This window comes from Candidozyma auris, chromosome 3, assembly GCF_003013715.1.
Source record: "Candidozyma auris chromosome 3, complete sequence".
Classification (NCBI taxonomy): domain Eukaryota; kingdom Fungi; phylum Ascomycota; class Pichiomycetes; order Serinales; family Metschnikowiaceae; genus Candidozyma; species Candidozyma auris.
The window spans coordinates 1962899-1983808 of NC_072814.1; the positions used below are offsets into that span (position 1 = coordinate 1962899).

The 20910-nt window shown below is 43.9% G+C and overlaps 11 protein-coding genes and 1 non-coding gene across 12 annotated transcripts; 7 read left to right on the forward strand and 5 right to left on the reverse strand. All coding sequences in view use genetic code 12, as the record gives it.

The window, feature by feature from the left end:
• Positions 1-41: 41 nt before the first annotated feature.
• CJI96_0003521 (uncharacterized protein) lies at positions 42-1847 on the forward strand (the record flags this gene model as incomplete). The annotated part of the gene is made up of 1 exon (XM_029032646.2): positions 42-1847. The coding sequence occupies one exon, from the start codon at positions 42-44 to the stop codon at positions 1845-1847; it is 1806 nt and encodes a 601-aa protein (XP_028892961.2).
• Positions 1848-1898: 51 nt separating this feature from the next.
• On the reverse strand, positions 1899-4211 carry PIF1 (DNA helicase PIF1; the record flags this gene model as incomplete). The annotated part of the gene is made up of 1 exon (XM_029032645.2): positions 1899-4211. One exon carries the CDS (start codon positions 4209-4211, stop codon positions 1899-1901), a length of 2313 nt encoding a protein of 770 aa, XP_028892960.2.
• A 425-nt stretch (positions 4212-4636) lies between these two features.
• CJI96_0003523 (uncharacterized protein) lies at positions 4637-7129 on the forward strand (the record flags this gene model as incomplete). The annotated part of the gene is made up of 1 exon (XM_029032644.2): positions 4637-7129. One exon carries the CDS (start codon positions 4637-4639, stop codon positions 7127-7129), a length of 2493 nt encoding a protein of 830 aa, XP_028892959.2.
• Positions 7130-7266: 137 nt separating this feature from the next.
• On the forward strand, positions 7267-8226 carry CJI96_0003524 (uncharacterized protein; the record flags this gene model as incomplete). Its single annotated transcript, XM_029032643.2, has 1 exon — positions 7267-8226. The coding sequence occupies one exon, from the start codon at positions 7267-7269 to the stop codon at positions 8224-8226; it is 960 nt and encodes a 319-aa protein (XP_028892958.2).
• Positions 8227-8314: 88 nt separating this feature from the next.
• Positions 8315-8578, reverse strand: SMX4 (U4/U6-U5 snRNP complex subunit LSM3; the record flags this gene model as incomplete). Its single annotated transcript, XM_029032642.2, has 1 exon — positions 8315-8578. One exon carries the CDS (start codon positions 8576-8578, stop codon positions 8315-8317), a length of 264 nt encoding a protein of 87 aa, XP_028892957.1.
• Positions 8579-9040: 462 nt separating this feature from the next.
• CJI96_0003526 (mitochondrial 54S ribosomal protein uL29m) lies at positions 9041-9928 on the forward strand (the record flags this gene model as incomplete). Its single annotated transcript, XM_029032641.2, has 1 exon — positions 9041-9928. One exon carries the CDS (start codon positions 9041-9043, stop codon positions 9926-9928), a length of 888 nt encoding a protein of 295 aa, XP_028892956.2.
• A 63-nt stretch (positions 9929-9991) lies between these two features.
• Positions 9992-12028, reverse strand: FRE7 (Fre7p; the record flags this gene model as incomplete). Its single annotated transcript, XM_029032640.2, has 1 exon — positions 9992-12028. One exon carries the CDS (start codon positions 12026-12028, stop codon positions 9992-9994), a length of 2037 nt encoding a protein of 678 aa, XP_028892955.1.
• A 2032-nt stretch (positions 12029-14060) lies between these two features.
• On the forward strand, positions 14061-14441 carry CJI96_0003528 (uncharacterized protein; the record flags this gene model as incomplete). Its single annotated transcript, XM_029032639.1, has 1 exon — positions 14061-14441. The coding sequence occupies one exon, from the start codon at positions 14061-14063 to the stop codon at positions 14439-14441; it is 381 nt and encodes a 126-aa protein (XP_028892954.1).
• A 37-nt stretch (positions 14442-14478) lies between these two features.
• Positions 14479-15447, reverse strand: KSR1 (3-dehydrosphinganine reductase; the record flags this gene model as incomplete). Its single annotated transcript, XM_029032638.2, has 1 exon — positions 14479-15447. One exon carries the CDS (start codon positions 15445-15447, stop codon positions 14479-14481), a length of 969 nt encoding a protein of 322 aa, XP_028892953.1.
• A 374-nt stretch (positions 15448-15821) lies between these two features.
• On the reverse strand, positions 15822-16568 carry MRPL8 (mitochondrial 54S ribosomal protein bL17m; the record flags this gene model as incomplete). The annotated part of the gene is made up of 1 exon (XM_029032637.2): positions 15822-16568. The coding sequence occupies one exon, from the start codon at positions 16566-16568 to the stop codon at positions 15822-15824; it is 747 nt and encodes a 248-aa protein (XP_028892952.2).
• Positions 16569-17113: 545 nt separating this feature from the next.
• On the forward strand, positions 17114-17190 carry CJI96_0003531. The gene has a single exon. It is a non-coding gene; the product is annotated as a tRNA-Asn (tRNA).
• A 1001-nt stretch (positions 17191-18191) lies between these two features.
• Positions 18192-19850, forward strand: CJI96_0003532 (uncharacterized protein; the record flags this gene model as incomplete). Its single annotated transcript, XM_029032636.2, has 1 exon — positions 18192-19850. The coding sequence occupies one exon, from the start codon at positions 18192-18194 to the stop codon at positions 19848-19850; it is 1659 nt and encodes a 552-aa protein (XP_028892951.2).
• Positions 19851-20910: the final 1060 nt, after the last annotated feature.

The window sequence follows — 20910 nt, forward strand, 5'->3', positions numbered from 1 at the left end:
AGCTAGAGACTGTGAAGGCTCTAGCCGATAATTCCCGAAGAATGATACTTGTGCCCAAAGTGGAAGCAAACTTTAATCATCTTATACAGAAACTTCATCGACAGCCTCACGAGCTGGAGTATTCTCCGCAGCAACGGGCAATTTGGGACGTTATAAGAGCAAAGAATAACTTACTTCTTCGCGGAACTGCTCAACTGCGTAAGACTCTAGCAATTGCCGCATTGTCTGTGAATAGAGCGCTCACACATGCACCGCTTAAGCTGAGAAGGTTTCTAGATACCTTAATTGTTGTTCCCACAGACTTGCTCGTTGAAAAATATCGATTGTATATAAGCAGTCTCATCGAGGATCTACCGAAAGAATGTTGTCCTTCGAGAGAAACCGCAGAGTCAGAGATTGGGTATGAGCCGTTCAAGGCTCGATTCGTGGACAGCGAAGGCAACACTTCTGAGACATTTACAGGGGAGATTGAGTTTCCTCAAGTCCTCGTTCTGACACCTTCTGGACTAGAACAGGCTCTCACTACTACTCCGAATATTTTCTTCTCGTTGCGTCTCCTTGCATTGGACGATTTTGATTTCATGGTGAGCAGTACTGGTGGTGGAGAGGATAACAAACATTTCATGCAAAAGGGTGAGAAGGGTAGAATTCGCTCTAAGCTTATCGAATGTGTAAAGCAAGTGTCGATCAAGCATTTGGCTGCGTATAAAGAAAAGCTAACGCAAAGGCTCCACCAAGTTGAAAGTGAATCGAGTGCCGATTATGCCTTCTCGGCATCCGAACATGTAATGGCACTACCGATCGACGATGTCTCAAAAGGAGTTGACGATAAGCTTGTGAAGCGACTTATCTCAGTGAAGCGGAACTTGCCATATTTACCTCCGCAGTTCTGTATCGTCTCTGAAGCAGTGTCGCCATTTAACACGAATTTCGATGGGTACAAAAAAACACTTACACTGATGTATAAGATTGTTGACTTTTATCGAAAAGAGAAGTGCATTCACTACAGGGACAGGAAGCTTATTGATGTGGAAGAACTCGATTTAAGTACCCAAAAAAATTGGCTCGATTCTTTTGTGGGGCTCCCTCCAACTGTTTACCTTGGCTGTGCTCAAAGTAAAGCCGGTTATAAGAAGACGAAGATCAAAGCTCTAGAGCTGGAGTATGTTGCCGGTCTTTCGAGTACCATAACAAAAAGCAAAGAGCTTCGGAAGTATTGTCTGAACGACAATCAGAAGAAGTTCTTGACGCAAAGAGTGGTACAAGAGGACGTTAGAGACAAGACAGGTTTTCATGTTTTACTCCAAAAAGTATTGCACAAATTTTATCTTACCAATACTAGCAAAATGCCGTTCTTGATTGTTGTGCCCCCATACGTTGACCTTAAATGTATTCCAGCTTCCGATGGTCAAGAACTTCAGATGCAAACTTTTGATGATTTAAACGAACGCTCAATTGATGCCCTTGAAGCACATTTTAGGACTACCAAAACACATCTTTGCATACATCCCCATCACCTACTTGGCCAGACTTATCACGGCGTCCAAAATATGTTGATTGTTGGATTGGACTCTTTAATAGCTGCCACAGCGTTTGAAAGAAACGTAACGAGGTCCCACCTTTTGGGATTGTTGAATCCAAACTTGGATCTTTTTGGCTTTTACTTCGCAAAGCTCATAGACTCGAGATCTGCTTCTGCTTCATCTAATTTAGTGTTGTTACGAGATGATGTTGTCCGCAAGAAAGATGCAGAAGCAACGAGATCGCTTGAAGCTGACTATAATAAGTTTGAGCAAATCCTTCTTTCCAACGATATATGTCTGTTGGCAAAAGTGAGACAATTATAATCTAATGAAATCCATTATCCTATGTATATATTTAACACCGTTAAAGTGACCTTAGCCACGGTTTCTATGTTCATTTACAGTCATGAGCGTTTTGTAGAAATCTTCGACTATCCTGTTGGACCGAATCCTTTCACTTCTAAAATTGACAACTTGGAGTGAATCTCGAGAGACAGCTCTAGAAAGAGCAACATATGCTTGCCCATACTCGAATATACGACCCAAATTGACCTTCACATGTGATAGAGTGAGACCCTGAGACTTGTGGATTGATAAAGCCCATGCTAGCATTAATGGAAGCTGCAAACGAGACACCAAGACTTCATCGTTCTCATTTACATGCTCCCACCTCTCGGGTTCCATAAGCACATCTCTGGTTGTAACATTGTCGGGATTTGTGAACCTTACCAAAGGATACTTGGCTTTCCTCGACAGCTTCTCAAGTCTTTCCAATAGCCTTATCTTGCGACGGCGATTTTCCTCAAACGGGTCAAGTCTTTCTTTGCTCTCCTCTGTCGGCTTATCTTCAACATCGTAATTATCATCATAAAAGAAATCAAAGACGTTGTCAAGCATGGATTCCTTTTTGACATAATTTTGTTCTTCTCCCTTCACTGGCAGCAGTGAGGACACTTCAATTTTCTTTTTGAGAAGCTTTGCTTTGTATTCTTGGTAATCCAAATCTGGGTGCTGCTCCATCATCTCGCGACCCATGTACACATCTCGGTCGACAAATTCGATAACTTTTCCTATTGAGCCGTTCACGAGACCATCTTCAAAGTTCTTCAAGCACATAACTTGGGCGCCTTTCTTGAGATGTAAGCGTGGAGGTGCCAAAAAGTTGGACAAAATTGCTGACTTCACCGTTGATGAAAGAGTCCCACTATCAATGGCTTCATATAAATATGTCTCCCCCTCTAGACGGGCGAGTTGAAGGTTATTGGCTCTATCAACCTCACTTCTAGTCGCATATAATTCTGCTGGTACAATTCCTGCTGGACAAGATAGAGGTCTGGATAAACGCAAAAATTCCCTCTCAGATTCCGCAGTGACGAGTCCATTTCTCATATCATTAAGCATCTCGATAAATTTCTCGTCACCTTTCTGACGAAACACCTCTTCTAGAATAATTGAGGATTTAATGCACTCATTCCAAGCATCGGATTCAAACGCAAACATCGCATCGTCTTTGTGTGCTGTACCATCAGCGTTATACTGGGTCTTACTGACCGGCGGGAGCTGGAAAAAGTCACCAGATAACACTAACTGAATACCACCGAAAGGAACATCCTTCTTCCTGCGAAGATTTCGAGCTATCTTGTCTAGTTTGTCCAAGAGGCGACCGTCGATCATCGATATTTCATCTATAATTAAAACTCTAATATTCTTCCATCGCTGTAACGCTGCACGATTGCGTTTCACTTGTTTTAATAGGGTATTTATGTCGCTGTTGCCCAAACCAATGCCTGAGAAGCTATGAACGGTTGTGCCGCCGACATGATGAGCGGCTAACCCTGTGGAGGCAGTGATGGCGATCTTGTCTGGCGAATATTTGGATTTTAGCTCTTTGATGATCTTTTTGAGTAACACAGACTTACCGGTACCTGCAGACCCTGTGAAAAATAGAGATTCACCTTTGAGTACTAAATCCATAACATACTTCTGCTCTCGCGATAAGATGAAGGGAACGACCTTCTTCGCTCTTGTAGCAATTTGGGCCTGGGAGCGAGGATCTTGCTCCCATGCTATGTGCATCGGCTTTTGTGTAGCTAGCTGTATGGTGGGATTCGATAGTGGCACTTTTCGAAGACCGCTGTGTGTATTGGAATTGTGGTTTATTGGATTTTGTGGTGATTCTGCAGTTGACTCCTGCCCAGCAGCAGTGCTGAAAGTTCTTGCACTCTCAATTCTTGGTCTCTTCTTCTGTGGAGACCCTTGTAGCAGTGTTAATCGAGAAGACATCTCAACCTTGACCTGTGGAGAAGTAGGACGAAGAGGGGAGGAACACTTCGACTTTGGTTCTGATTGTATCGTGCTTGATTTTTGGAGAGCATTTTGCAGACCTTGAGGCAGGGATTCCGCTCTAACAAAAAGTGGTGATGACGGTAGCCTGTCTTGTAGACCATTTGTGCCTGTTTTCACGGAAACGTTTGGAGGAGCGTCAGAGTGGGTACATAGACCTACAAGGTCTTGCGAATCAAAAGGATCATCGGAAAAACTTCCATGTTCCTGATGTGACTGTTGGGATTCATCAAAAGAAGTAAGATCAACGCCCTGGAGAATATTCAAAGTGTCCTGTGTGGGCACGAGCCCCCTCCAAGGGTTGTTCTCAACTGAAGATGTGGTTGCAGCCTGGGAACCGCTCATAAAAGACCGACGAAGACAAATGGAGTGTGGATATAGCGGAATGCGGAAGACAAGACGTGACAGAAAGGAATTCATATAATTTTGCTTCTGTGTAGCATGAGTTTGGATGAACCAGGGTGAAAAGGTGTACGATAAACAGATGAGAAGCGTATGCTAGTAAAGGCGTAGATAGGCGGTCTCGTCACGTGGAAACTAAGCAAACAGACGTGTACTCCGACTCACTGCTTTAGAATGCTAATACTTGATGCTTACTCGTTTCCTCAGATTTGAAGATAATATAAAGTGAATCTATTTTTTGTTTTAGGTGTTGGTGTACTTTTTTTTTAGTAGTAGTATACTGATCTTCACTGAACTCAATTTAACATTTAGTGCGCACAAAGAACTACTAGGTACTGAAAGATCACCAAAGCTACTCCACAAAAGGAATGCTGAACTCTGGCATCTCTGAGCTCGACTTCCTCGATGCCCAGCTATATTTAGCGGTCAATGATGTCCTAGCCACCCATCCTGAGCATATCGAAAGTTTGATGGCAAGAATTGTGCCATTAAGCAAGACTGGGCAACTACGCTGCATCAACACGCCGAATCTTTTGAGAAGTTTTATTTTTGGAGTCAGCCCTATAAATGTCGAATTGAAGGTTCTAGTTGACTTTGCCAAAGCGCTACTACGTCGTGATCTGCAAAACTCGCTGCTTGAAATTAGTGAGCTTATGGATGATGTGGAGGATACTTTGCTGTGGATTATTCGTGAATTCTCGGTGAACTTGCCTGAGGATGACGAGTCTGTCATAAGGGCTTCATCAAATTTGGAGGCCGAGTATGCTCAGAGGAGCAAAAATTTAAACTACACGTCCTGTGAAACCTACGCTAGTTTCGCCATGGCTAAGCTTCTTGAACTCTCAAGATTCACTTCCGATTTGGAGCAATATGACTTTTTGTGTCAGTCTGTGGGTGACTCCCAACACTTTGAGGAGTGGTACAATGGAATCGTGAGGCCTTATAATTACTTTAGGCGCCAGTATGGTGCCACGATGGATCCCAACACTGTCTCATATGACTACCTTAGCAGAGTATCATTTTTTGAGACAGTTGATTTCTTTCTTCACCCTCATGGTGAAGCAGTGAAAAAGTCTCATGTTCCGTGGTCTCCTCAGAAGATGCTTTCTGGTGTCCTTTTGCCCGTGAGTTTATTCTACAATGCTGATATCACCCCTCTTTTGGAATGGGCGTTCAGCGATAAAAATTATCAGTCTTGGTTGGCTAGGCTATCCACATCTCGTACCACTATAGAGAGCATTTTGAATTTCACTTCCTATCGCGGCATGAAAATGCCATCTGAGTCTATCACGGCATCAGTGAGGTACTATATTGCTCTCATTTACTATTTTGCGCTTTATGGCGAGGCATCTGTTGCTTCAGTGGATATTTCGAGGGCGTATGATATGATAGACGACTCTGTTACAGTGCTTATTGAAGAGTTTGATGTTACATATTCTAGTGGGCCGCTTCTACCTGGGGGTATCGATATTGATAACTTACCCTCTTATTCCTCATTCCGCGGCTTTAGCACGAGCTTGGATAACCCACTCCGTCCACTATTCATGCTGAATTTGCAGAGTTGCTTGGCTTACTTGAAGAATGTCACTGCAACATGCTGCCAGGTGTATCCGGTCAATGGGCTCACTGTCCTGAAATATCTCAAGCTCAGTCAAAGTGGTCTTACTGACGTGGAGTTGATTAAAAAAGAGATTCTTCGCGTCCTTGCCCATCTCAAATCGTCCAACCATGAAAAACTTCTTCATTCCGTGAGACTCATAACATCCGCGTTTGTCAAAGAAGACCAAGGTCTCAAGAAAGAAGTTAATCATCTTATCTTTGAAAGACTAATTGGCTCTAGTTTGTATTCTGCTGCATCAGAATTTTACGAAGAAAATCTTATGCATTATGCCAATGAAGTGTTCGAAGTCGTGTTAAAGAAATTCAAGTTCGAGTTCGAAGAGGCCTCAAGTTTGGATGAAAGATCGGGACATCTAAAGGAGGCAACAGAATGCGTGAGCTTTTTAAGTTGTCTTTCTTCGAGTGCTAAACTAGATGAGATCCACAAGCAGCATATTGTGAAATTGAAACATCTACTCAAAGCTCTTCATAGTCTAAAGAACTTCAAGCTCTCTCTTGATGGCAGAGGCTCCGCCAAGCCTCTGCAGATACTCACAAAGATCTCAAGAACGGACGATAATGAAAACTTCACGCCATTCGCAATTGTGTCACACGTCTTGGAGCAGAATCCTAAATCATATCATGCGTACGAAAAGCTTTACCGCATTGTCAATGACTTGGCCATATACTTAGGTATTGATGTATCACACGTTCCTTTCGCTAGGATTCAGTCTGCATGCATCGAATCAGCCCTTATTGACAACAATTTCGACTTTGCCTACAAGAATTCGAAGATGCTTTTTGATCATTACGCGACTGAAGAAAACCCTAGCCTTAACAATTACTGGCTTACGTTCTATCAAGCTGCAAAATACGTTTCGCCGGACTGGTTCAATGATGATGATGACGCACATGATAAACGAAAGCTCGAAATCTACCTTAAGCAGAGAGAGCTCTTGCTACTTACCCTTAAGCTAATTGGGCCGTCTAATTCTTCTGTTGATAATAGTCGCCTTATTTTATCACAGCTCAGGCAAAAAGAGAGGGAGATTGACTCTGCATTCGACGCACTCAATAATCAAAGTGAGCAAACCAACAAGGCACAGACACAATTGCCAACTCTACATATTCAGGAGAATGCTGGCAAATTGTTGAATGAGGCTTCAAAAACAACCTCTCATGCAAGTGATAAGTTATCTAACCTCTTTGTTTCGGGACTTGGGTGGGCAATCGGTGCCAACAGAAGGAATATAGACCACTGACTATAATATAGGCGAAAACATTAGACAAGCTAGGTTTTCCAAGTAGTACCTGAGTAGTTTTGCAGCCATCTGTATATGCGACTCGCAGACAAACTATTTCGCAAAATTATGTCTCCAAAACACTACATATTTCGGGCATGTCATTAGTAACGAGCCAACAACAAGGAATCATTGATGTCGCCATCGAATCATATATTAATACTCACGACGTTGTCGCTCATCTGTACTTGAAGTTTCGTCAGAGCGTCCTTGAAGTCGCCAATGTTGTTGCCAAAGAGAAGCTAGAGAGCGGTGAAATCTCAGAAGAAACAAAAAAAAGGCTACAACAGCTCAACTTTGAAAGTGAAAAGTTCAAAATATCCTACCCATCATATGTGGAGAGACTACTAAAAAGAGTGGAGTTCGAAAAGAGTAACACACCGCAGTACCTCAAAGAGCTCGAGAAGGACTATGTTGCGCTATCAGAAAAGAACATGAATCTTAAGGCAACTCTCAAAACACTCAAAGACACTCATGCGCCTATCGTAGACAAAATGTCTACTATGGTCCGCAAGTTTGAGCATCTGTTCGCCAGTGGGAGAGGGCAACACTGGAAGACAAATTTTAGAAGCAGCAGCACCATTGGTTTCAGAGACCAAAAGCCCAACGCAAATAGTACGCTTATTGACTATGAACTGACTGTGTTTGAGAGGAAAGAACTTGAACAGTCGTTGCAGGAGTTGGATATCGAGCTCCGAAAGCTCAAGACGGTGGACGCAATAGATGGCACCGAGGGCGGAGAGAAGATCGTGGACAAGAGGCTGCACTCAATTGATACACTAAAGCACTTGTACGATCTCTTATTGCATTCTCGAGCATGCCGCCGAATCGATACCCGAGTGTCATTTGATCTAAGTCGCTCTCCTTACATCCCTAAAGACGCAGAGTTCATGATAGTGGACGAATACGAACAGACTATCCAGTCCTTGGCGGAAGACATCAAGGGTCTTGTGGCCAGAGGTGCCGGAGCCAAAGAAAGATGGTTAGCAAACGCAAAAAGGTTGCAGGCTATCGAAGATGTCTTGCGCAATTTCGATGAGCCCATGGAAGTGGACTAATCTATAGAGCTACAATATGGGGGAAATGGCAATGCTAATCAGTATATTATAATGTACATTTTAATGACGCGACAAATCGTTTGGACTATCACTCGATAGAGCTTATCAAGATCACCGAATCGCCTCTTACAAACACCATCTCAGTTTTCCTCTTCACCGTGTCATCCTCTTTTTCACCGTATATGGTTTCTTCAGCATCACTCAAGACAATGTTGCAATGAGAGTCGAACCCTTGCAATCTGCCCTTCATTTCACGTGCTCCTCTCAATTTCACAAGAACGTATTCATCTAGTTGGTACCTGATGAGATCAAGAGGCTCCTCCTGTTGGGGTGCCGTTTGTATTGAGGACATGGTGTAATACGAGGAAGGGGACCCTTTTGTTGGAAATCTCAAGCAGTGTAGTACGTACAGGATTTGCACACACTTGAAGTGGGAGCTTGTACAACCGGGCTTCAACTTCTGAAGGCGATGGAAAATTATTGAACGAGTCCGTCGCAGTTTAGTATATCCTTAATCTATCCAATTTTCCCAGGCTCCATTCTTTTTTAGTTTGTGATTCTACTTGTAGTTTCTATAGTGTGTAGACAGGATCACCTCACTTTTACATGGTGAATTTACATGTTAAAATGTTGACTGAAGAGATCAATGATCCACGTAGATATTAGGACTTATTTGAATAAAACTCTCCTCACTCTGTCCGTGGAGTTCATTCCATCAAAGAACACCACCACCAACCCCGTGCACGTGATCTCACTGACAATGCTCGCTAACAAAAATTTTTGCAACAGTAACAGTGGATATCAGCCATAGATTATGCTACTTTTCACCAGAGGGTTCCATGTGGGTACTAGGTCTCTTGCGAGAGCCAAGCCCTTGAAGTTTGGCCCGACTTCCAGCATCAAGCTCAGAGAACCCATCGTTCCCACCCACAAGAATTTCGATGTTTCCCCAGATCATCCATTATGGGCATTCTTTCCCAAAGGTAATGAGACAGAATACTCTCTTAGAGAGCCTGGCGAGGAAATAAAAGACTGCCGTGCTTGGACCATGGCTGAGTTACGCAGAAAGTCTTTCGACGACTTGCACAAGATTTGGTACTTAACATTGAAGGAAAGAAACATGTTGGGCAGAGAGACCTTTTACGTACACCACATATCGTATGGCGTCAAATTTACCGAAGTCGATCAGATGCTCAAGTTGACGCAAAAGAGGATCAAGCAGGTCTTGCTCGAAAGGCAAACTGCCATGGAAAGAGCACAGACGATGACCGAAGAAATCTCTGAGTACTTAAAAGAGTTTGAGGAAGCTTATGTTAATGCCACAGGAGACCTAATCCCAAGTTTCAATGACAAATTGGTCCGTTTGCAATATGCGATTTTTGGCATTGAACCTTCTCTCGAAGAATACGATTTGGAAAGAGATATCAATGTCAAGTTCGTCGAGGGCCTCAGCTTCGTTGCCAACGTGAAGGTAAAGAGATACCTAAAGAACCACGACTCTGATGCTCTCGAGTTGCCTCTCAATGGCGTCATGGAAGAATTGCCGTTCTTATTGCGTGACACAAAGGATGCTATTGAAGAAGTCAAGACGCTAAGGGAGTCTGGCAACAGTGTCAAGCTCGACAAGATTGATGTGTTCCCATTCTTGAGAAATGCATTGTCGAAAGCCATGGAACCAGAGGCTGTCGACCTACAAAACTAGTCATAATAATCTCATGGTCATTTGTACATAGTAAAGATGGTATCGGAAAATCATGTTTTGTAGTTACCACATCTGGAATTGTTCGAATAACTCGATCTTTTGGCTTGGATCCCTTGCAAGCTCCTGAACTATCTGAGCCCTGATATCGTCAACCATGGCAGGATGCCCACAAGTAACAAAACCTGTGCTATTATTACCGGCGTATGCTAATTCGTCCCCTACTAGTGACCTCATATCAGGACGTCCTTCAATGAACTCTATGTGAGAAAGCGAAGTTCTCATACTGTTCATGTAGTCGAAAGCTCCATTATCGGACTTTTCACTCTCATTCTTTCCAAAATCCAGGGATCTCTCTTTGGAGCCTCGAGAAACATAAATCATTACCTCCATGTTTAGCATTTGTAACTGCCTAAGCTCTGTAGTGAACCATGTGAGTGATGAATAGTCCCGAATGATCCAAACCAATTTCACCGGCCTGTGTGGATAGTTGATTGCAAAATCTTTGGCACCAGCATACATGCCTGGAATTCCATTACCTGAAGCAATGAATACAGCACGGTCGACAATCTCCACTGGCATTCTTTCGAAGTAAGGGCCCTCTACCATCACCTTCACCCTGAGAGTGTGACCTGGTGCATTCAACAATTTTTGATAAAGCCCATGCGTGACACCGCCTTTTATTTTGACGTACATTCCGATGGTGTGTTCATCTTCAGGCTCATCAACCAAGGTGAATGGGTGTGACTGCCAAAATGCTGTTGGTGTGAGGAAATGCACGAAGGCATGGCTGCCTGGATGTGGTTTCCACCAAGAAGGTCTTTTTGAGACCACTCTGATGGTTTCATTAGCTTTGAGCTCAATTGTGGCTTCCTGGACCCCAAACAGTGCAAGCCTGACACCTCTTACGAGGAAGTTGAAGCCCCAGACAGCAATGCACGCAATGAAGAAGCCCTCAAGCAGTTTATGCTTGACATGTACAAAGCCGCCCGCAATTAACAAGATTGCAAGAATATAGTGAGTGATGAGAAATAATTCGTACCTCGTACGACGAAGCCAAAACATCGAAAATCCAATTATACACCCCATCGCCACGGCTGCTATGAGTCCCCATAGAATATATCCATCACGGAGTGAAGAAGGGTAACTGTTGAAAGACTTGAGTGTCATTGTCTTGGTTCCCACGTGAACCATCAACATCAAGAAGGAGACTCTTGCAATCCACCTGTGGAAGATCAAAAACCTAGTATATTGCCAACCAGTTACAAATTGCAAGAAGTTGTTCCTACCAGCAAAAAGAATTAGCACTGGGAAGGCAAAGATAGTGAGAATGCCGCTTCTGTTTCCCACTTGTAGATACACGGGTCTGTCTGAAGCATTATTGATCTCCACACCACAAAAGACAGCACTCAAGATAAAGTATATCGCTAGTAAGATAGATTCCATCCTCAAAGGGACAAGCCACTCAAAACGCCCAAGCTTTTTGGTATTGAAGTGAGCCTTTTTGAAAGTAGGAGGAATGATAAAGAGTCTCCTAATGTGATTGACGGGAGCCCACGCAAGAAGAGCACCCGACCAGTTTGGGAAAAAGCTTCTTGTCCAATGAATTATGCCAGCAACAATGCACACAAAAAACCAGTAGACGGTGAGTGTAGCACCGAAGATGACCGAGTAGTTGTTCGTTCTGTCGAAGTTGCTGATGTCAGAAGCTACTTGCAACACTGTGCCTCTGGAAAACGACAACAGTCGAATCGAAGCTTCCAGAGCTGCCAGAGACGAGCTGCTGTTGACCGCATACTTGGTTGCATTGGTGTAAGCCTCATCGAACTGATGCTTCGAGAGCGACTGGGGACAGACTGCAAGGAAACGATCAATATAGTCTTCATCAACTAGTGAATCCTTCAAGCACAAGGCCATTGAGCCCAAATAAGGCTGGTTATCGACGTCGCAATATGGAGAGACATCCAAGTGATCGCTATCCAGGCCAGGTGCTACCACTGCCTGGTGTACTTGACCACAGGCCTTATACCCCGAGTCGACCTTATCAAAGAGCTCAAAGGCAGCACCAGCTTGCAAAAGAAGAAAGGGTTTTAGATACCTCATGATCTGCCTGACTAAATTGCTACATCAACTACACAGCAGGAAAAGTTTCCTGGTATTTATTGCAATTGGGGGCCTTGTCAGAGGCTCTGGCGTAGCCTTGCAAAAATGGGTGCAAAGAAACAGACCAAGACTTGGCGCTTGCGGCCAATCCCACTGCAACGCCTCCAACTTGCGTAAAGAAGGAAACACAAAAACCAGGAACACTGCTGCAATGCGCCCCTAGCCACATTGACACTCGAATATCGTCTCATTCATCTCGAGAGATCTCTCATAAGCATTTGTCATCTTGCGCAGACGGTAGCGCGGCTGTCCCAATCTGGCGTCTGTCAGAGGCTTCTTTCAGGCACTTGATGATGGCTGCGAAAGAAAGCGTATGAAGGCACACTCCTCTGCGGAGTCACTTGGAAGCTTCGATGACTCTCAAGCCTCGAGAGGTCAGCCTCATCTGGTCTGGCGGAGCTCCGCGAGATCTACGTTTTTTCTCCATTTGGTGTGGGTGGCAGGTCTAGAAGAAATTTTTTTTGGATTTTTGCCGAGCAGTTGTCCATCTACGTCAATGCCGCAAATGGGGAGGGGCCACCAGAGCTGACGTTCGCTTGTCACCGGCCATTCGCTAGACATGGGTGGACCCTTACAATAATAATCAACAAGACTAAATCTGGACTTTTCAAGGGGCTCGTTGACTGAATCCGCGACAGTTAGGTCCTCAAAGTTGTCTTGTAATATGGTCCCCCGGAGAGGGTTCTCCAGCTATACGCTCGCCTAAAGTTGACGCAAGAGGTGTTCAAGTGCCCACAGAGAGGAGACAACGAGAGAATGTGCACAATACAATACAATGGCTTCCCTTCAGCATGCGTCTCGGAAGTGAAACTGTTTTCGAAACACGCATCCTTGCGGTTTTCAGGTAAGACAGCTTATTTTGCTAACATCCACATAGACTGCCGCCTCGTTTCAGGAAATACCAGATTGCCCTATGCCAAGAGCGAGGGGGGTTTGTAGTAACTAAGAGTGAGCTGTGGGGCTCTTGACTTCGCCAGGGGCATGATCCAGGATATCCAAAACGGTATAGCGACATATTTCGGCAAATCATCCCTGACAAGAAAAAAGACGTTTGATTGTGAGGGGCATTATATGGAGCCAGATACGGCGCACGGCTTGAAATCAGGTACACATGGGTGCACATGATGAGCTGGATGTGTTATCAGGCAAAATTGGTCAGCCAGGCAATTATGTCTACTAAGTTGCTGCTGTGAACCAGAGTGGGTTTTCAATGAAGGTTTTTTGGTGAAGACCCTGGCTAGCTGCCAGTGTGACCACTATTGTTGAGGACTCATCTCAGCGAGCGTAAGAAAAAGACATACCAAAACCCAAATACATGTGTTTGAAATGAAACCTCCGAATTCAGTCAATGGGAGGGTTGAATTTGATAGACTGAGATTGGGTAATAGTTTGAATTTTGTTGCTATGATCGACAACTTTGCTTGGGACGTAGAGTTCATACAGAAGACCCTAAGAAAGTGTTCAGAATTGCGATGTCGATTTAGAGGAGATCTAATGCTCGGAAGTTTCTCATGGAGATTCAAACTGCGTTAGAGAGTATTGTTGTCTTGTAAAGTGGGCCGATTTAGTTTCTTGTCTTGATCTTTCTTCTTGCTAAGTCAAAGGAGGCAGATTTACCTCCATCATCGTAAAAACTAAGTACTTAGGACAAAACTGCCCTCCAGATGCAGATTTCAAACTTTAGCAAAGGGTATGTACTTATATTATGGTCAATCTCCACCATTTTCGCAGCCAATGTATGATCGATCACCAGTTGGCCTGACGGGAGATTCCTCCCTTCAAAATTTAAGTTCTAAGCTTCAGAGAATTTCTTAGCCTATTTACATTTACAGCATTCCCTCCAAAGAGTAATCTCGCTGGTTTTTTTCTTCCTACTGAAAACTCTCCCAAAATCCCTTGGTGAGCCTCCTGTGTGTACCCAATCACATTAACAGTACTGCGACCACCCACCCTATCAAGGCAAACACCGAAAATGGGAGGAAGAATCATCGGCTTTTTGGCCGGCGTAACAGTCACCGGTGCCGTGTACAGCTTTTCCAAGGGTTTCATGAAGAACGTAGAGGAGCTCACTCATGCCAGCCTCCTCGAAATGAAAGATCAGATCGACAACAGAATCCTTACTGACAACGGAATCGACAAAAACCCACAGCCGCCAAATAGAAGGATAACCCAGGTGACGAGGCCCTCTTTTGCAGAAACATGCAAAGACTACTGGAACGAGGAGTTCATAAAGGGGGTGAATTGGGTCTACTCGATCAACTGGTACCAGTGGGGGCTTGATGCCGACCGCAAGTTGAACACTTTGACCGACAAATTGACGAAAAAAATTGCCGACACGGGCAAGAAAGAGTAAATTTACGCTGCATAATCAATCTTTTAATACATAGAACCTATTCATTTGATTGTTGATCACTCTCAGTTGTCCTCTGTTTGTTTGCATCTCTTTCTTTAAAGAACTTCTTCACGTCCCGATTGATGAAAAAATTGAGGAGCGGTGCAAAAGCCAGGAGAAAGAATGCCACAATCACCTGGAAGAAGCTCCACGTGCGTGGTTGCACGCTCAAGGCCATACATCCCAAAAGCCAGCCTATGAAATCCGTATACACGGCATCGTAGCCCTTGGCCAACTGATCAAGAACGTAGTCGCAACACTCAATGGAAGGAATGGCCGGACTGGCGCCCTCAATCTCCTTGGTGATCTTTGGCTTTGTTTTCTCTTCCTCCTCGTAGCCCTCACTAGCAAAACTTCCAGGAAACACACAGCTTACTCTGTACCCATAGTGGGCCAATTCCTGTCTTAGTATTATCAGAAGGCTCAGAATAGCAGCTTTAGTTGGAGCATACTGACCATACCCAATGAACGGATAAGAAGCTACGGTGGAAGAAAAAAGCACAATATGTCTGTGTTTCTTCTCCTTGTTAATTGTGGCCTTGTGCCCGCAATGAACCACATTGACTGCTGAATAGTAGTTCACCTTCATCCCCTGAGCAAGTTCCTGGCCGCTTAGTTCCGAAAAGAGCTTGGGCACCGAAGATCCAGCGCAGCAGAAGATGAAGTCAGGGTCGACGCCCTTATCCTCGATTATAGTTCTCCACAACTCAGCAGTAGCCTCGTAGTCACTCACGTCACACGCCAAATAATTACAAGTGGGCTTCAAGCCGTGGTCACTGGATTTGTCAGCGTTCTTTATTATATTCTCTGCTTGCTTCTCGAGCTTAGCTTTGGTTCTTGCAACCAATAGCACAGAGCAGCCTTTCTCGTAAAGCCTGAAGGCGATGTCTGCACCAATTCCTTGGGAACCGCCCACAACTAAGGCGAACTTGCCAGCGGGCTTGAAATGGGACTTTGACCACCACATTGAAGAAAACTGGGATAGGGATTACAGTTTCGTTTGAGATATGCGCTTTCTCATATACTCTTGGGAAGTCTTCCGCACTCTACTGCAGAACAATCTGATAGCGCATATTCAATGAAGCCACGAACCAGTGAGTAGAGTTCACAATTGGACTTTAACAAAATAGGATTAGTCCTCAAACTTTGGATTCTATCCACATTGATCGCTACGCTCAATTGTTGATTTTGGTCATCCCCTTCACCTCAAACATCCTTGTTGGTATTTCTCGAGACTAGTGTAAACGATGGCTTACTACGAAGCGCAATTCACACCTACACTCCCCTTCAATGTCTTTGCCCATGTGTTATGCTATTTACAATGAGGCGCGTGGGCCTGCCTTATGCCAAAAATGGAGATTTGGGAAGTTCCACTGTCTTCTTCTCTGGACGAGGTTTCGTATTGAGCCTCGACTTAGATGCCCATGGGGCCTTTACACCAGCCTGGACTTCACTGTCTACCGGCTTATTGCGTAAATTGGTCTCTACCTCTGGAGACGTCACACGACCCTCCTCTGGATCGTATTTGAAGAATTCAACCTTGCACTCCTCGACTGCGTTTCTGAACCTCTCCTTGCCATCTTTCCTTAGCTTCGTCAATTTTTCTACGTTGTGCTGGGTCAAGGGGTCGAGGGGTAAGCCTTGTAATTCTAATCTGGCAACTGTCTTTGCGATGTACCAGAATTTGATCTCGAAATCGGAGTCAACAAGCTCTAATATAGCCATGGGAGCTTTATCCTCGCCAAGTCTAGGCTCTAACTTGGTCACTCTGGTGAAGCCATGGGTTCTGTTCGTATACCTCTTGCTGAGCTCTTCAAGCACTTTTGACCCGACTTCCTTCTTGTCTGGCGGCTGCAAATAGTTCAACGCTCTGACATTTTGGAATCGATATTCAAGTGGTTGGTCTTGAATCTGTCTGTTTTCGTGTAAAGCTTTTCCCAAGAATGCCTCGATTTTTGCCTGCGCCCTCTTGGCCTTGGTCCTGCCGGTGACGATGTACTCATGGCGTATTAAATTTGCACAGAGGTTTTTGTTCATCAGCTTGACGTGGCGAGCCACGTTAGCGTCGAACTTCTTTAAGGCGGGCATGACGCTTTGAATTGAAGACTTAAAGCTAACCTTGAGTAACTTTTTTCAGTATGCGGGGCGTGTACAAACCGATTTCGGTTGCAAATGGTGGATGTTACAACTGTGAACAGAATACGGCGATTTCATAGAGTCTCTCTATAAAGAAAATATTTTGGCTTCCTAATCACTTTCAGAGAATGGTGAAGACTTGTTATTTCATCCACTTGAGGATTCACACAAGCTCCGTTGGCTCACTTTGTTTGCTTGTGTTTCGCTCAAGAATACTGGTCAGAAACATATACCACTTTCAATGCTTGAAAACGGAGAGCTAACATTGACATGTGTGTCACATAGAAGGCTTTCCATGAAGTGTACTCTCCTCGTTATGTGATTTGAACAAGTATAAGCTCTATCTTCGATTCCAGCCCAACCGAAGCTTTACAAAGCTTGACTCAGTCTTCTTCAATTTTGTGAGCATGTAATGAAATAACAAATCAAGCTAAATGCTTTTTGTGACTTCTACTGGCTACTTCTTATTGTAGTCTGCAACCAAATTCCTATACAAAGACTTCGTGGCCAAGTTGGTTAAGGCGTAAGACTGTTAATCTTAAGATCGTGAGTTCGACCCTCACCGAGGTCGCCATTTTTTTTTTTTTTAACCAACCGGCTCACCATACGAAGCAATACTGGCAGGGTGACTACTCACCTAAGAAGTCCTACGTCAACAGATCACAAACGTTCAAATGCTTACTATATATCACACGCCTTATTTCTTTCCGCTCTTCTTAATGCCACCACCGATTAATGGTCCGCCCTTCTTGGCCTGCTCAGCCAACTTCTTCTTTGCAGCAGCATCGGCCTTCTGTTTAGCCTTAAAAGCAAGGTCTTCTTCGTCGTAATCCTGACTCTTCTTCTTTGGAGCCTTCAATGGCTTTGCCTTTCCACCCTGACGTCCCGACATTTCTGGATGTATTGATTGATGCGTACGACACCTTTTTGTGTCTTCTCAATAATCCTGCAGCAACCTAGTAGAGGGCCACAGGCAATAGTGGTTATGGGATCCCCTAATCGAAAGGATAAAATCAGGTTATAATCGTGTGCTATTTTATTTAGCTCTTGCGTTTCATGTGTTGAAAGACCCTCCAGTTTCTCTCTTCTATTAGGGATCTATATGATACTCACGTAACTGTATTTTGCAGCCATTTGAACGCTCATAATCAATTACAGCCCCTACAGAACAGTTTATTCACGTCACAAATCAAGTATCATTCATTGGAAGAGGAGAAGACCAGATTTGCAGGTCGTGTTTAGCAAATTGTACAGGGGTAGAACCTTGGTGGTTATCAGTGGGGAAGCTAAGGGCCAATGAAATGCTCGCAGAAACAAATAATGCACCAGCCTGGTTATATGGCTGCAAAATGCATTCTTGCCAGACCACCTTTGGCTGCAAAAAGAGTATTGCCTACCGCTTAGAGCCATCAGACCGTTAAGTAAGACGACAATGCCTCGAAGCCGTAACCACAACGGTAAGAGGGCAAAACACTTTCTTCCCGGTTCTTTTTGAAATTTTTTTTTTTTTTTTGAAGATATATATTTAGCTGCTTGTACTAATCTGAAAAAGCCAAGTATATTTGAGATATCAACATGGTGAAAAAGGCCACAAGGGCTGTTGAAGCCGGAATCAAAAAACCAATCCCAGTGACTCTACTTTCGGGCTTTTTGGGTTCAGGTAAAACCACTCTTTTGGAACACATTCTTACCAAGGAACATGGTCTTAAGATCGCCGTTATCATCAATGATATGTCCCAATTAAACATTGATGCTGATTTGGTTCAAAATCATCGTGTTTCTCAGAAAGAGGAAAAATTGGTTCAGCTCCAAAACGGATGTATTTGCTGTACTCTTAGAGGTGACCTTTTGGAGGAGTTGGTATCTCTTGCAAAAGACAGTGCCTTCGAATACATCATCATCGAATCGACCGGTATTTCGGAGCCCATGCAAGTAGCTGAAACTTTCACCACTGAATTTACTAATATGTATCTTGAAAACCAGGAAGGTGTCACCCCTGAGGATGAAAAAATATTGAAAGAAATTCAGGAGTTGGGTGGCCTCGAGAAGGTTGCTCAATTAGACACCTGTGTCACTGTTATCGATGGAAAAAACTTTTATCACAACTTGGAAACTACTGAATTTCTTGTGGACCGTTTCGGCTCGACTGGTCAAAACGAGGAAGAGAGAACTATCTGCGACCTCATGGTTGACCAAATTGAGTTTGCTGATGTCATCATTGTTAATAAAATGGACTTGGTCAGCAAAAAGCAGAAGAAGAAAATCTTCAAGACCATCAAGTCTCTCAATCCAGTTGCCAAGGTGATCAGGACCAACTACAGCCGTGTCGATGTCAATGACGTTGTTGGTACTGGGTTGTTTGACTTCGAGAAAGCTTCTTCTTCTGCTGGTTGGTTGCAGAGTCTTCACGAAATGACTAGAAGAGAAGCCTACGGCAACAAATTGACCCCTAAGCCTGAAACTGAAGAATACGGTATCAACAACTTCGTTTACAAGTCCAGAAGGCCATTCCATCCAGAGAGACTTTACAAGCTTATCAGAGACAAGTTCGTTGTGATTGAACTGTCTGGTCTTGCCGAAGAAGGTCAGGAAGGTCAAGAAGCTGAAAACGAAGAGGAGAGTGAGGATGAAGCTGACGAGGATGAAGATGACGAGGATGAGGGTGAAGACATAGACAGTGAAGATGACGAAGAAGACTACGTTGATCCCTCCGAAGAACAGATTATCAAAAATAAGAAGAACTCCAAGTTCGGTCCCGTGTTGCGTTCTAAAGGGTTCTTTTGGCTTGCATCTCGTCACATCATTCGTGGTGAATGGTCTTCCGCTGGTCCCATGCTCACTATGCGTGGAGGCATTCCTTGGTTTGCTGTTGCTGGTAAGGAGTTCTACCCACCAGAAGCTCAGGCTCTCATTGACAGAGACATGCAAGGTAAGTACGGTGATCGCAGAAATGAGATCGTATTTATCGGTTTGAGTATAGACAAGGACGCCATATCTGCAGAGCTCGACAAGTGTTTGCTTGATGATGAGGAGTACAAGGTGTACGAGAAAATAACCAAAGAAAAGAATCTTTTCAAAGTTGAAAAGGCTTTGCAGCAGGAGTTCGTTGATGGCTTCGAGCTGTGGATTGCATTTGACGAGCCTGATGCTGCTGAAGAAGAACCCAAGGTGGCAGCTCCAGAGATTCACAATGGTCACGTTCACAAGCCCAAGGCTGTCTCAAGTAAGAGTTAAAGGAGGATAGAGTATATTGATTGTAATTAGAGATAATGTTAACCCGCTTCGGTGTCTGCTTTACCAGCCTTAAAGTAGAAAGTAGGATAATTTGTAAGGAGAATAGTTAGAATTTGAGGAGACTGGGGAAATATTTAACTCCTTCATGCGGTTGATTGGGAGATTAAGCTTTCAATACTGTTAGCGGTAGACGCTGCTGGTTGGTAGAGAATGCAGAAGTCAGCATAGATCAAGTGAGGTTTAAGGGAAAGAGTCATACGTGCTAAACTTTCTTTGCTCGGGATTGTACTAAAGAAAAAGTATATGGATTAGAGAATGCTGGTATATGTACCTACTACTCACGAAGTGAACAATAATAGCTTGTGCGGGCAGCACCGGGGACCAGTGTGCACTTTTGCAAGAACTTCGGAATCACTACATCTTTCAGATCTTTATAGGTTATACCTACAAAACGAACCAAGTCTAAACTGTTATACTGGGAGCTTGGAAGTCCGTCACGAATCTTGGGAAGGTTTCCACATGGCTACTTGAGCCAAAGCGTGCCTCATACAACCTCTACCATTTGTTCTGTTCCCAATATTCAAGAGATCTTGAAGATTACTTGTTCTTTTGGTCCTAGCAGAAATTTTTTTGGAAGTTGTTTAAATTGTGCTTGATCTCGCCTAAGGAAACATTATTATGTGTGGTAGATAAATGGTTGCGAAAAGCTGGTATCCATGATATGAGAGAACAGACACCGTTCACAACACATCAGAAGGTCCGTCATTCGATGATCCTTACTTCTAGATATAGAAGGACAAAACATAGGGGACTCTGGTTTCGTAGATTTGAATGTACCAATGCGGAAGGTGGTAGGATCGCTCGAGTTTCCCTCCTCGCTGCGTTTGTAATATATAAAGCGAACCTCTCTGGGTCCCCTTCTTTTTCTTTTTCTTCTTCTTTTTTTTTCCTATTCTTCATTGAAGCTCTTATTTCAGACAAGTTCCTGAAATATATTCACTTCAATAAATCCAGAGACTCACACACAGAGCCTCAAGCACTTACAGACCCACAAAGTCTA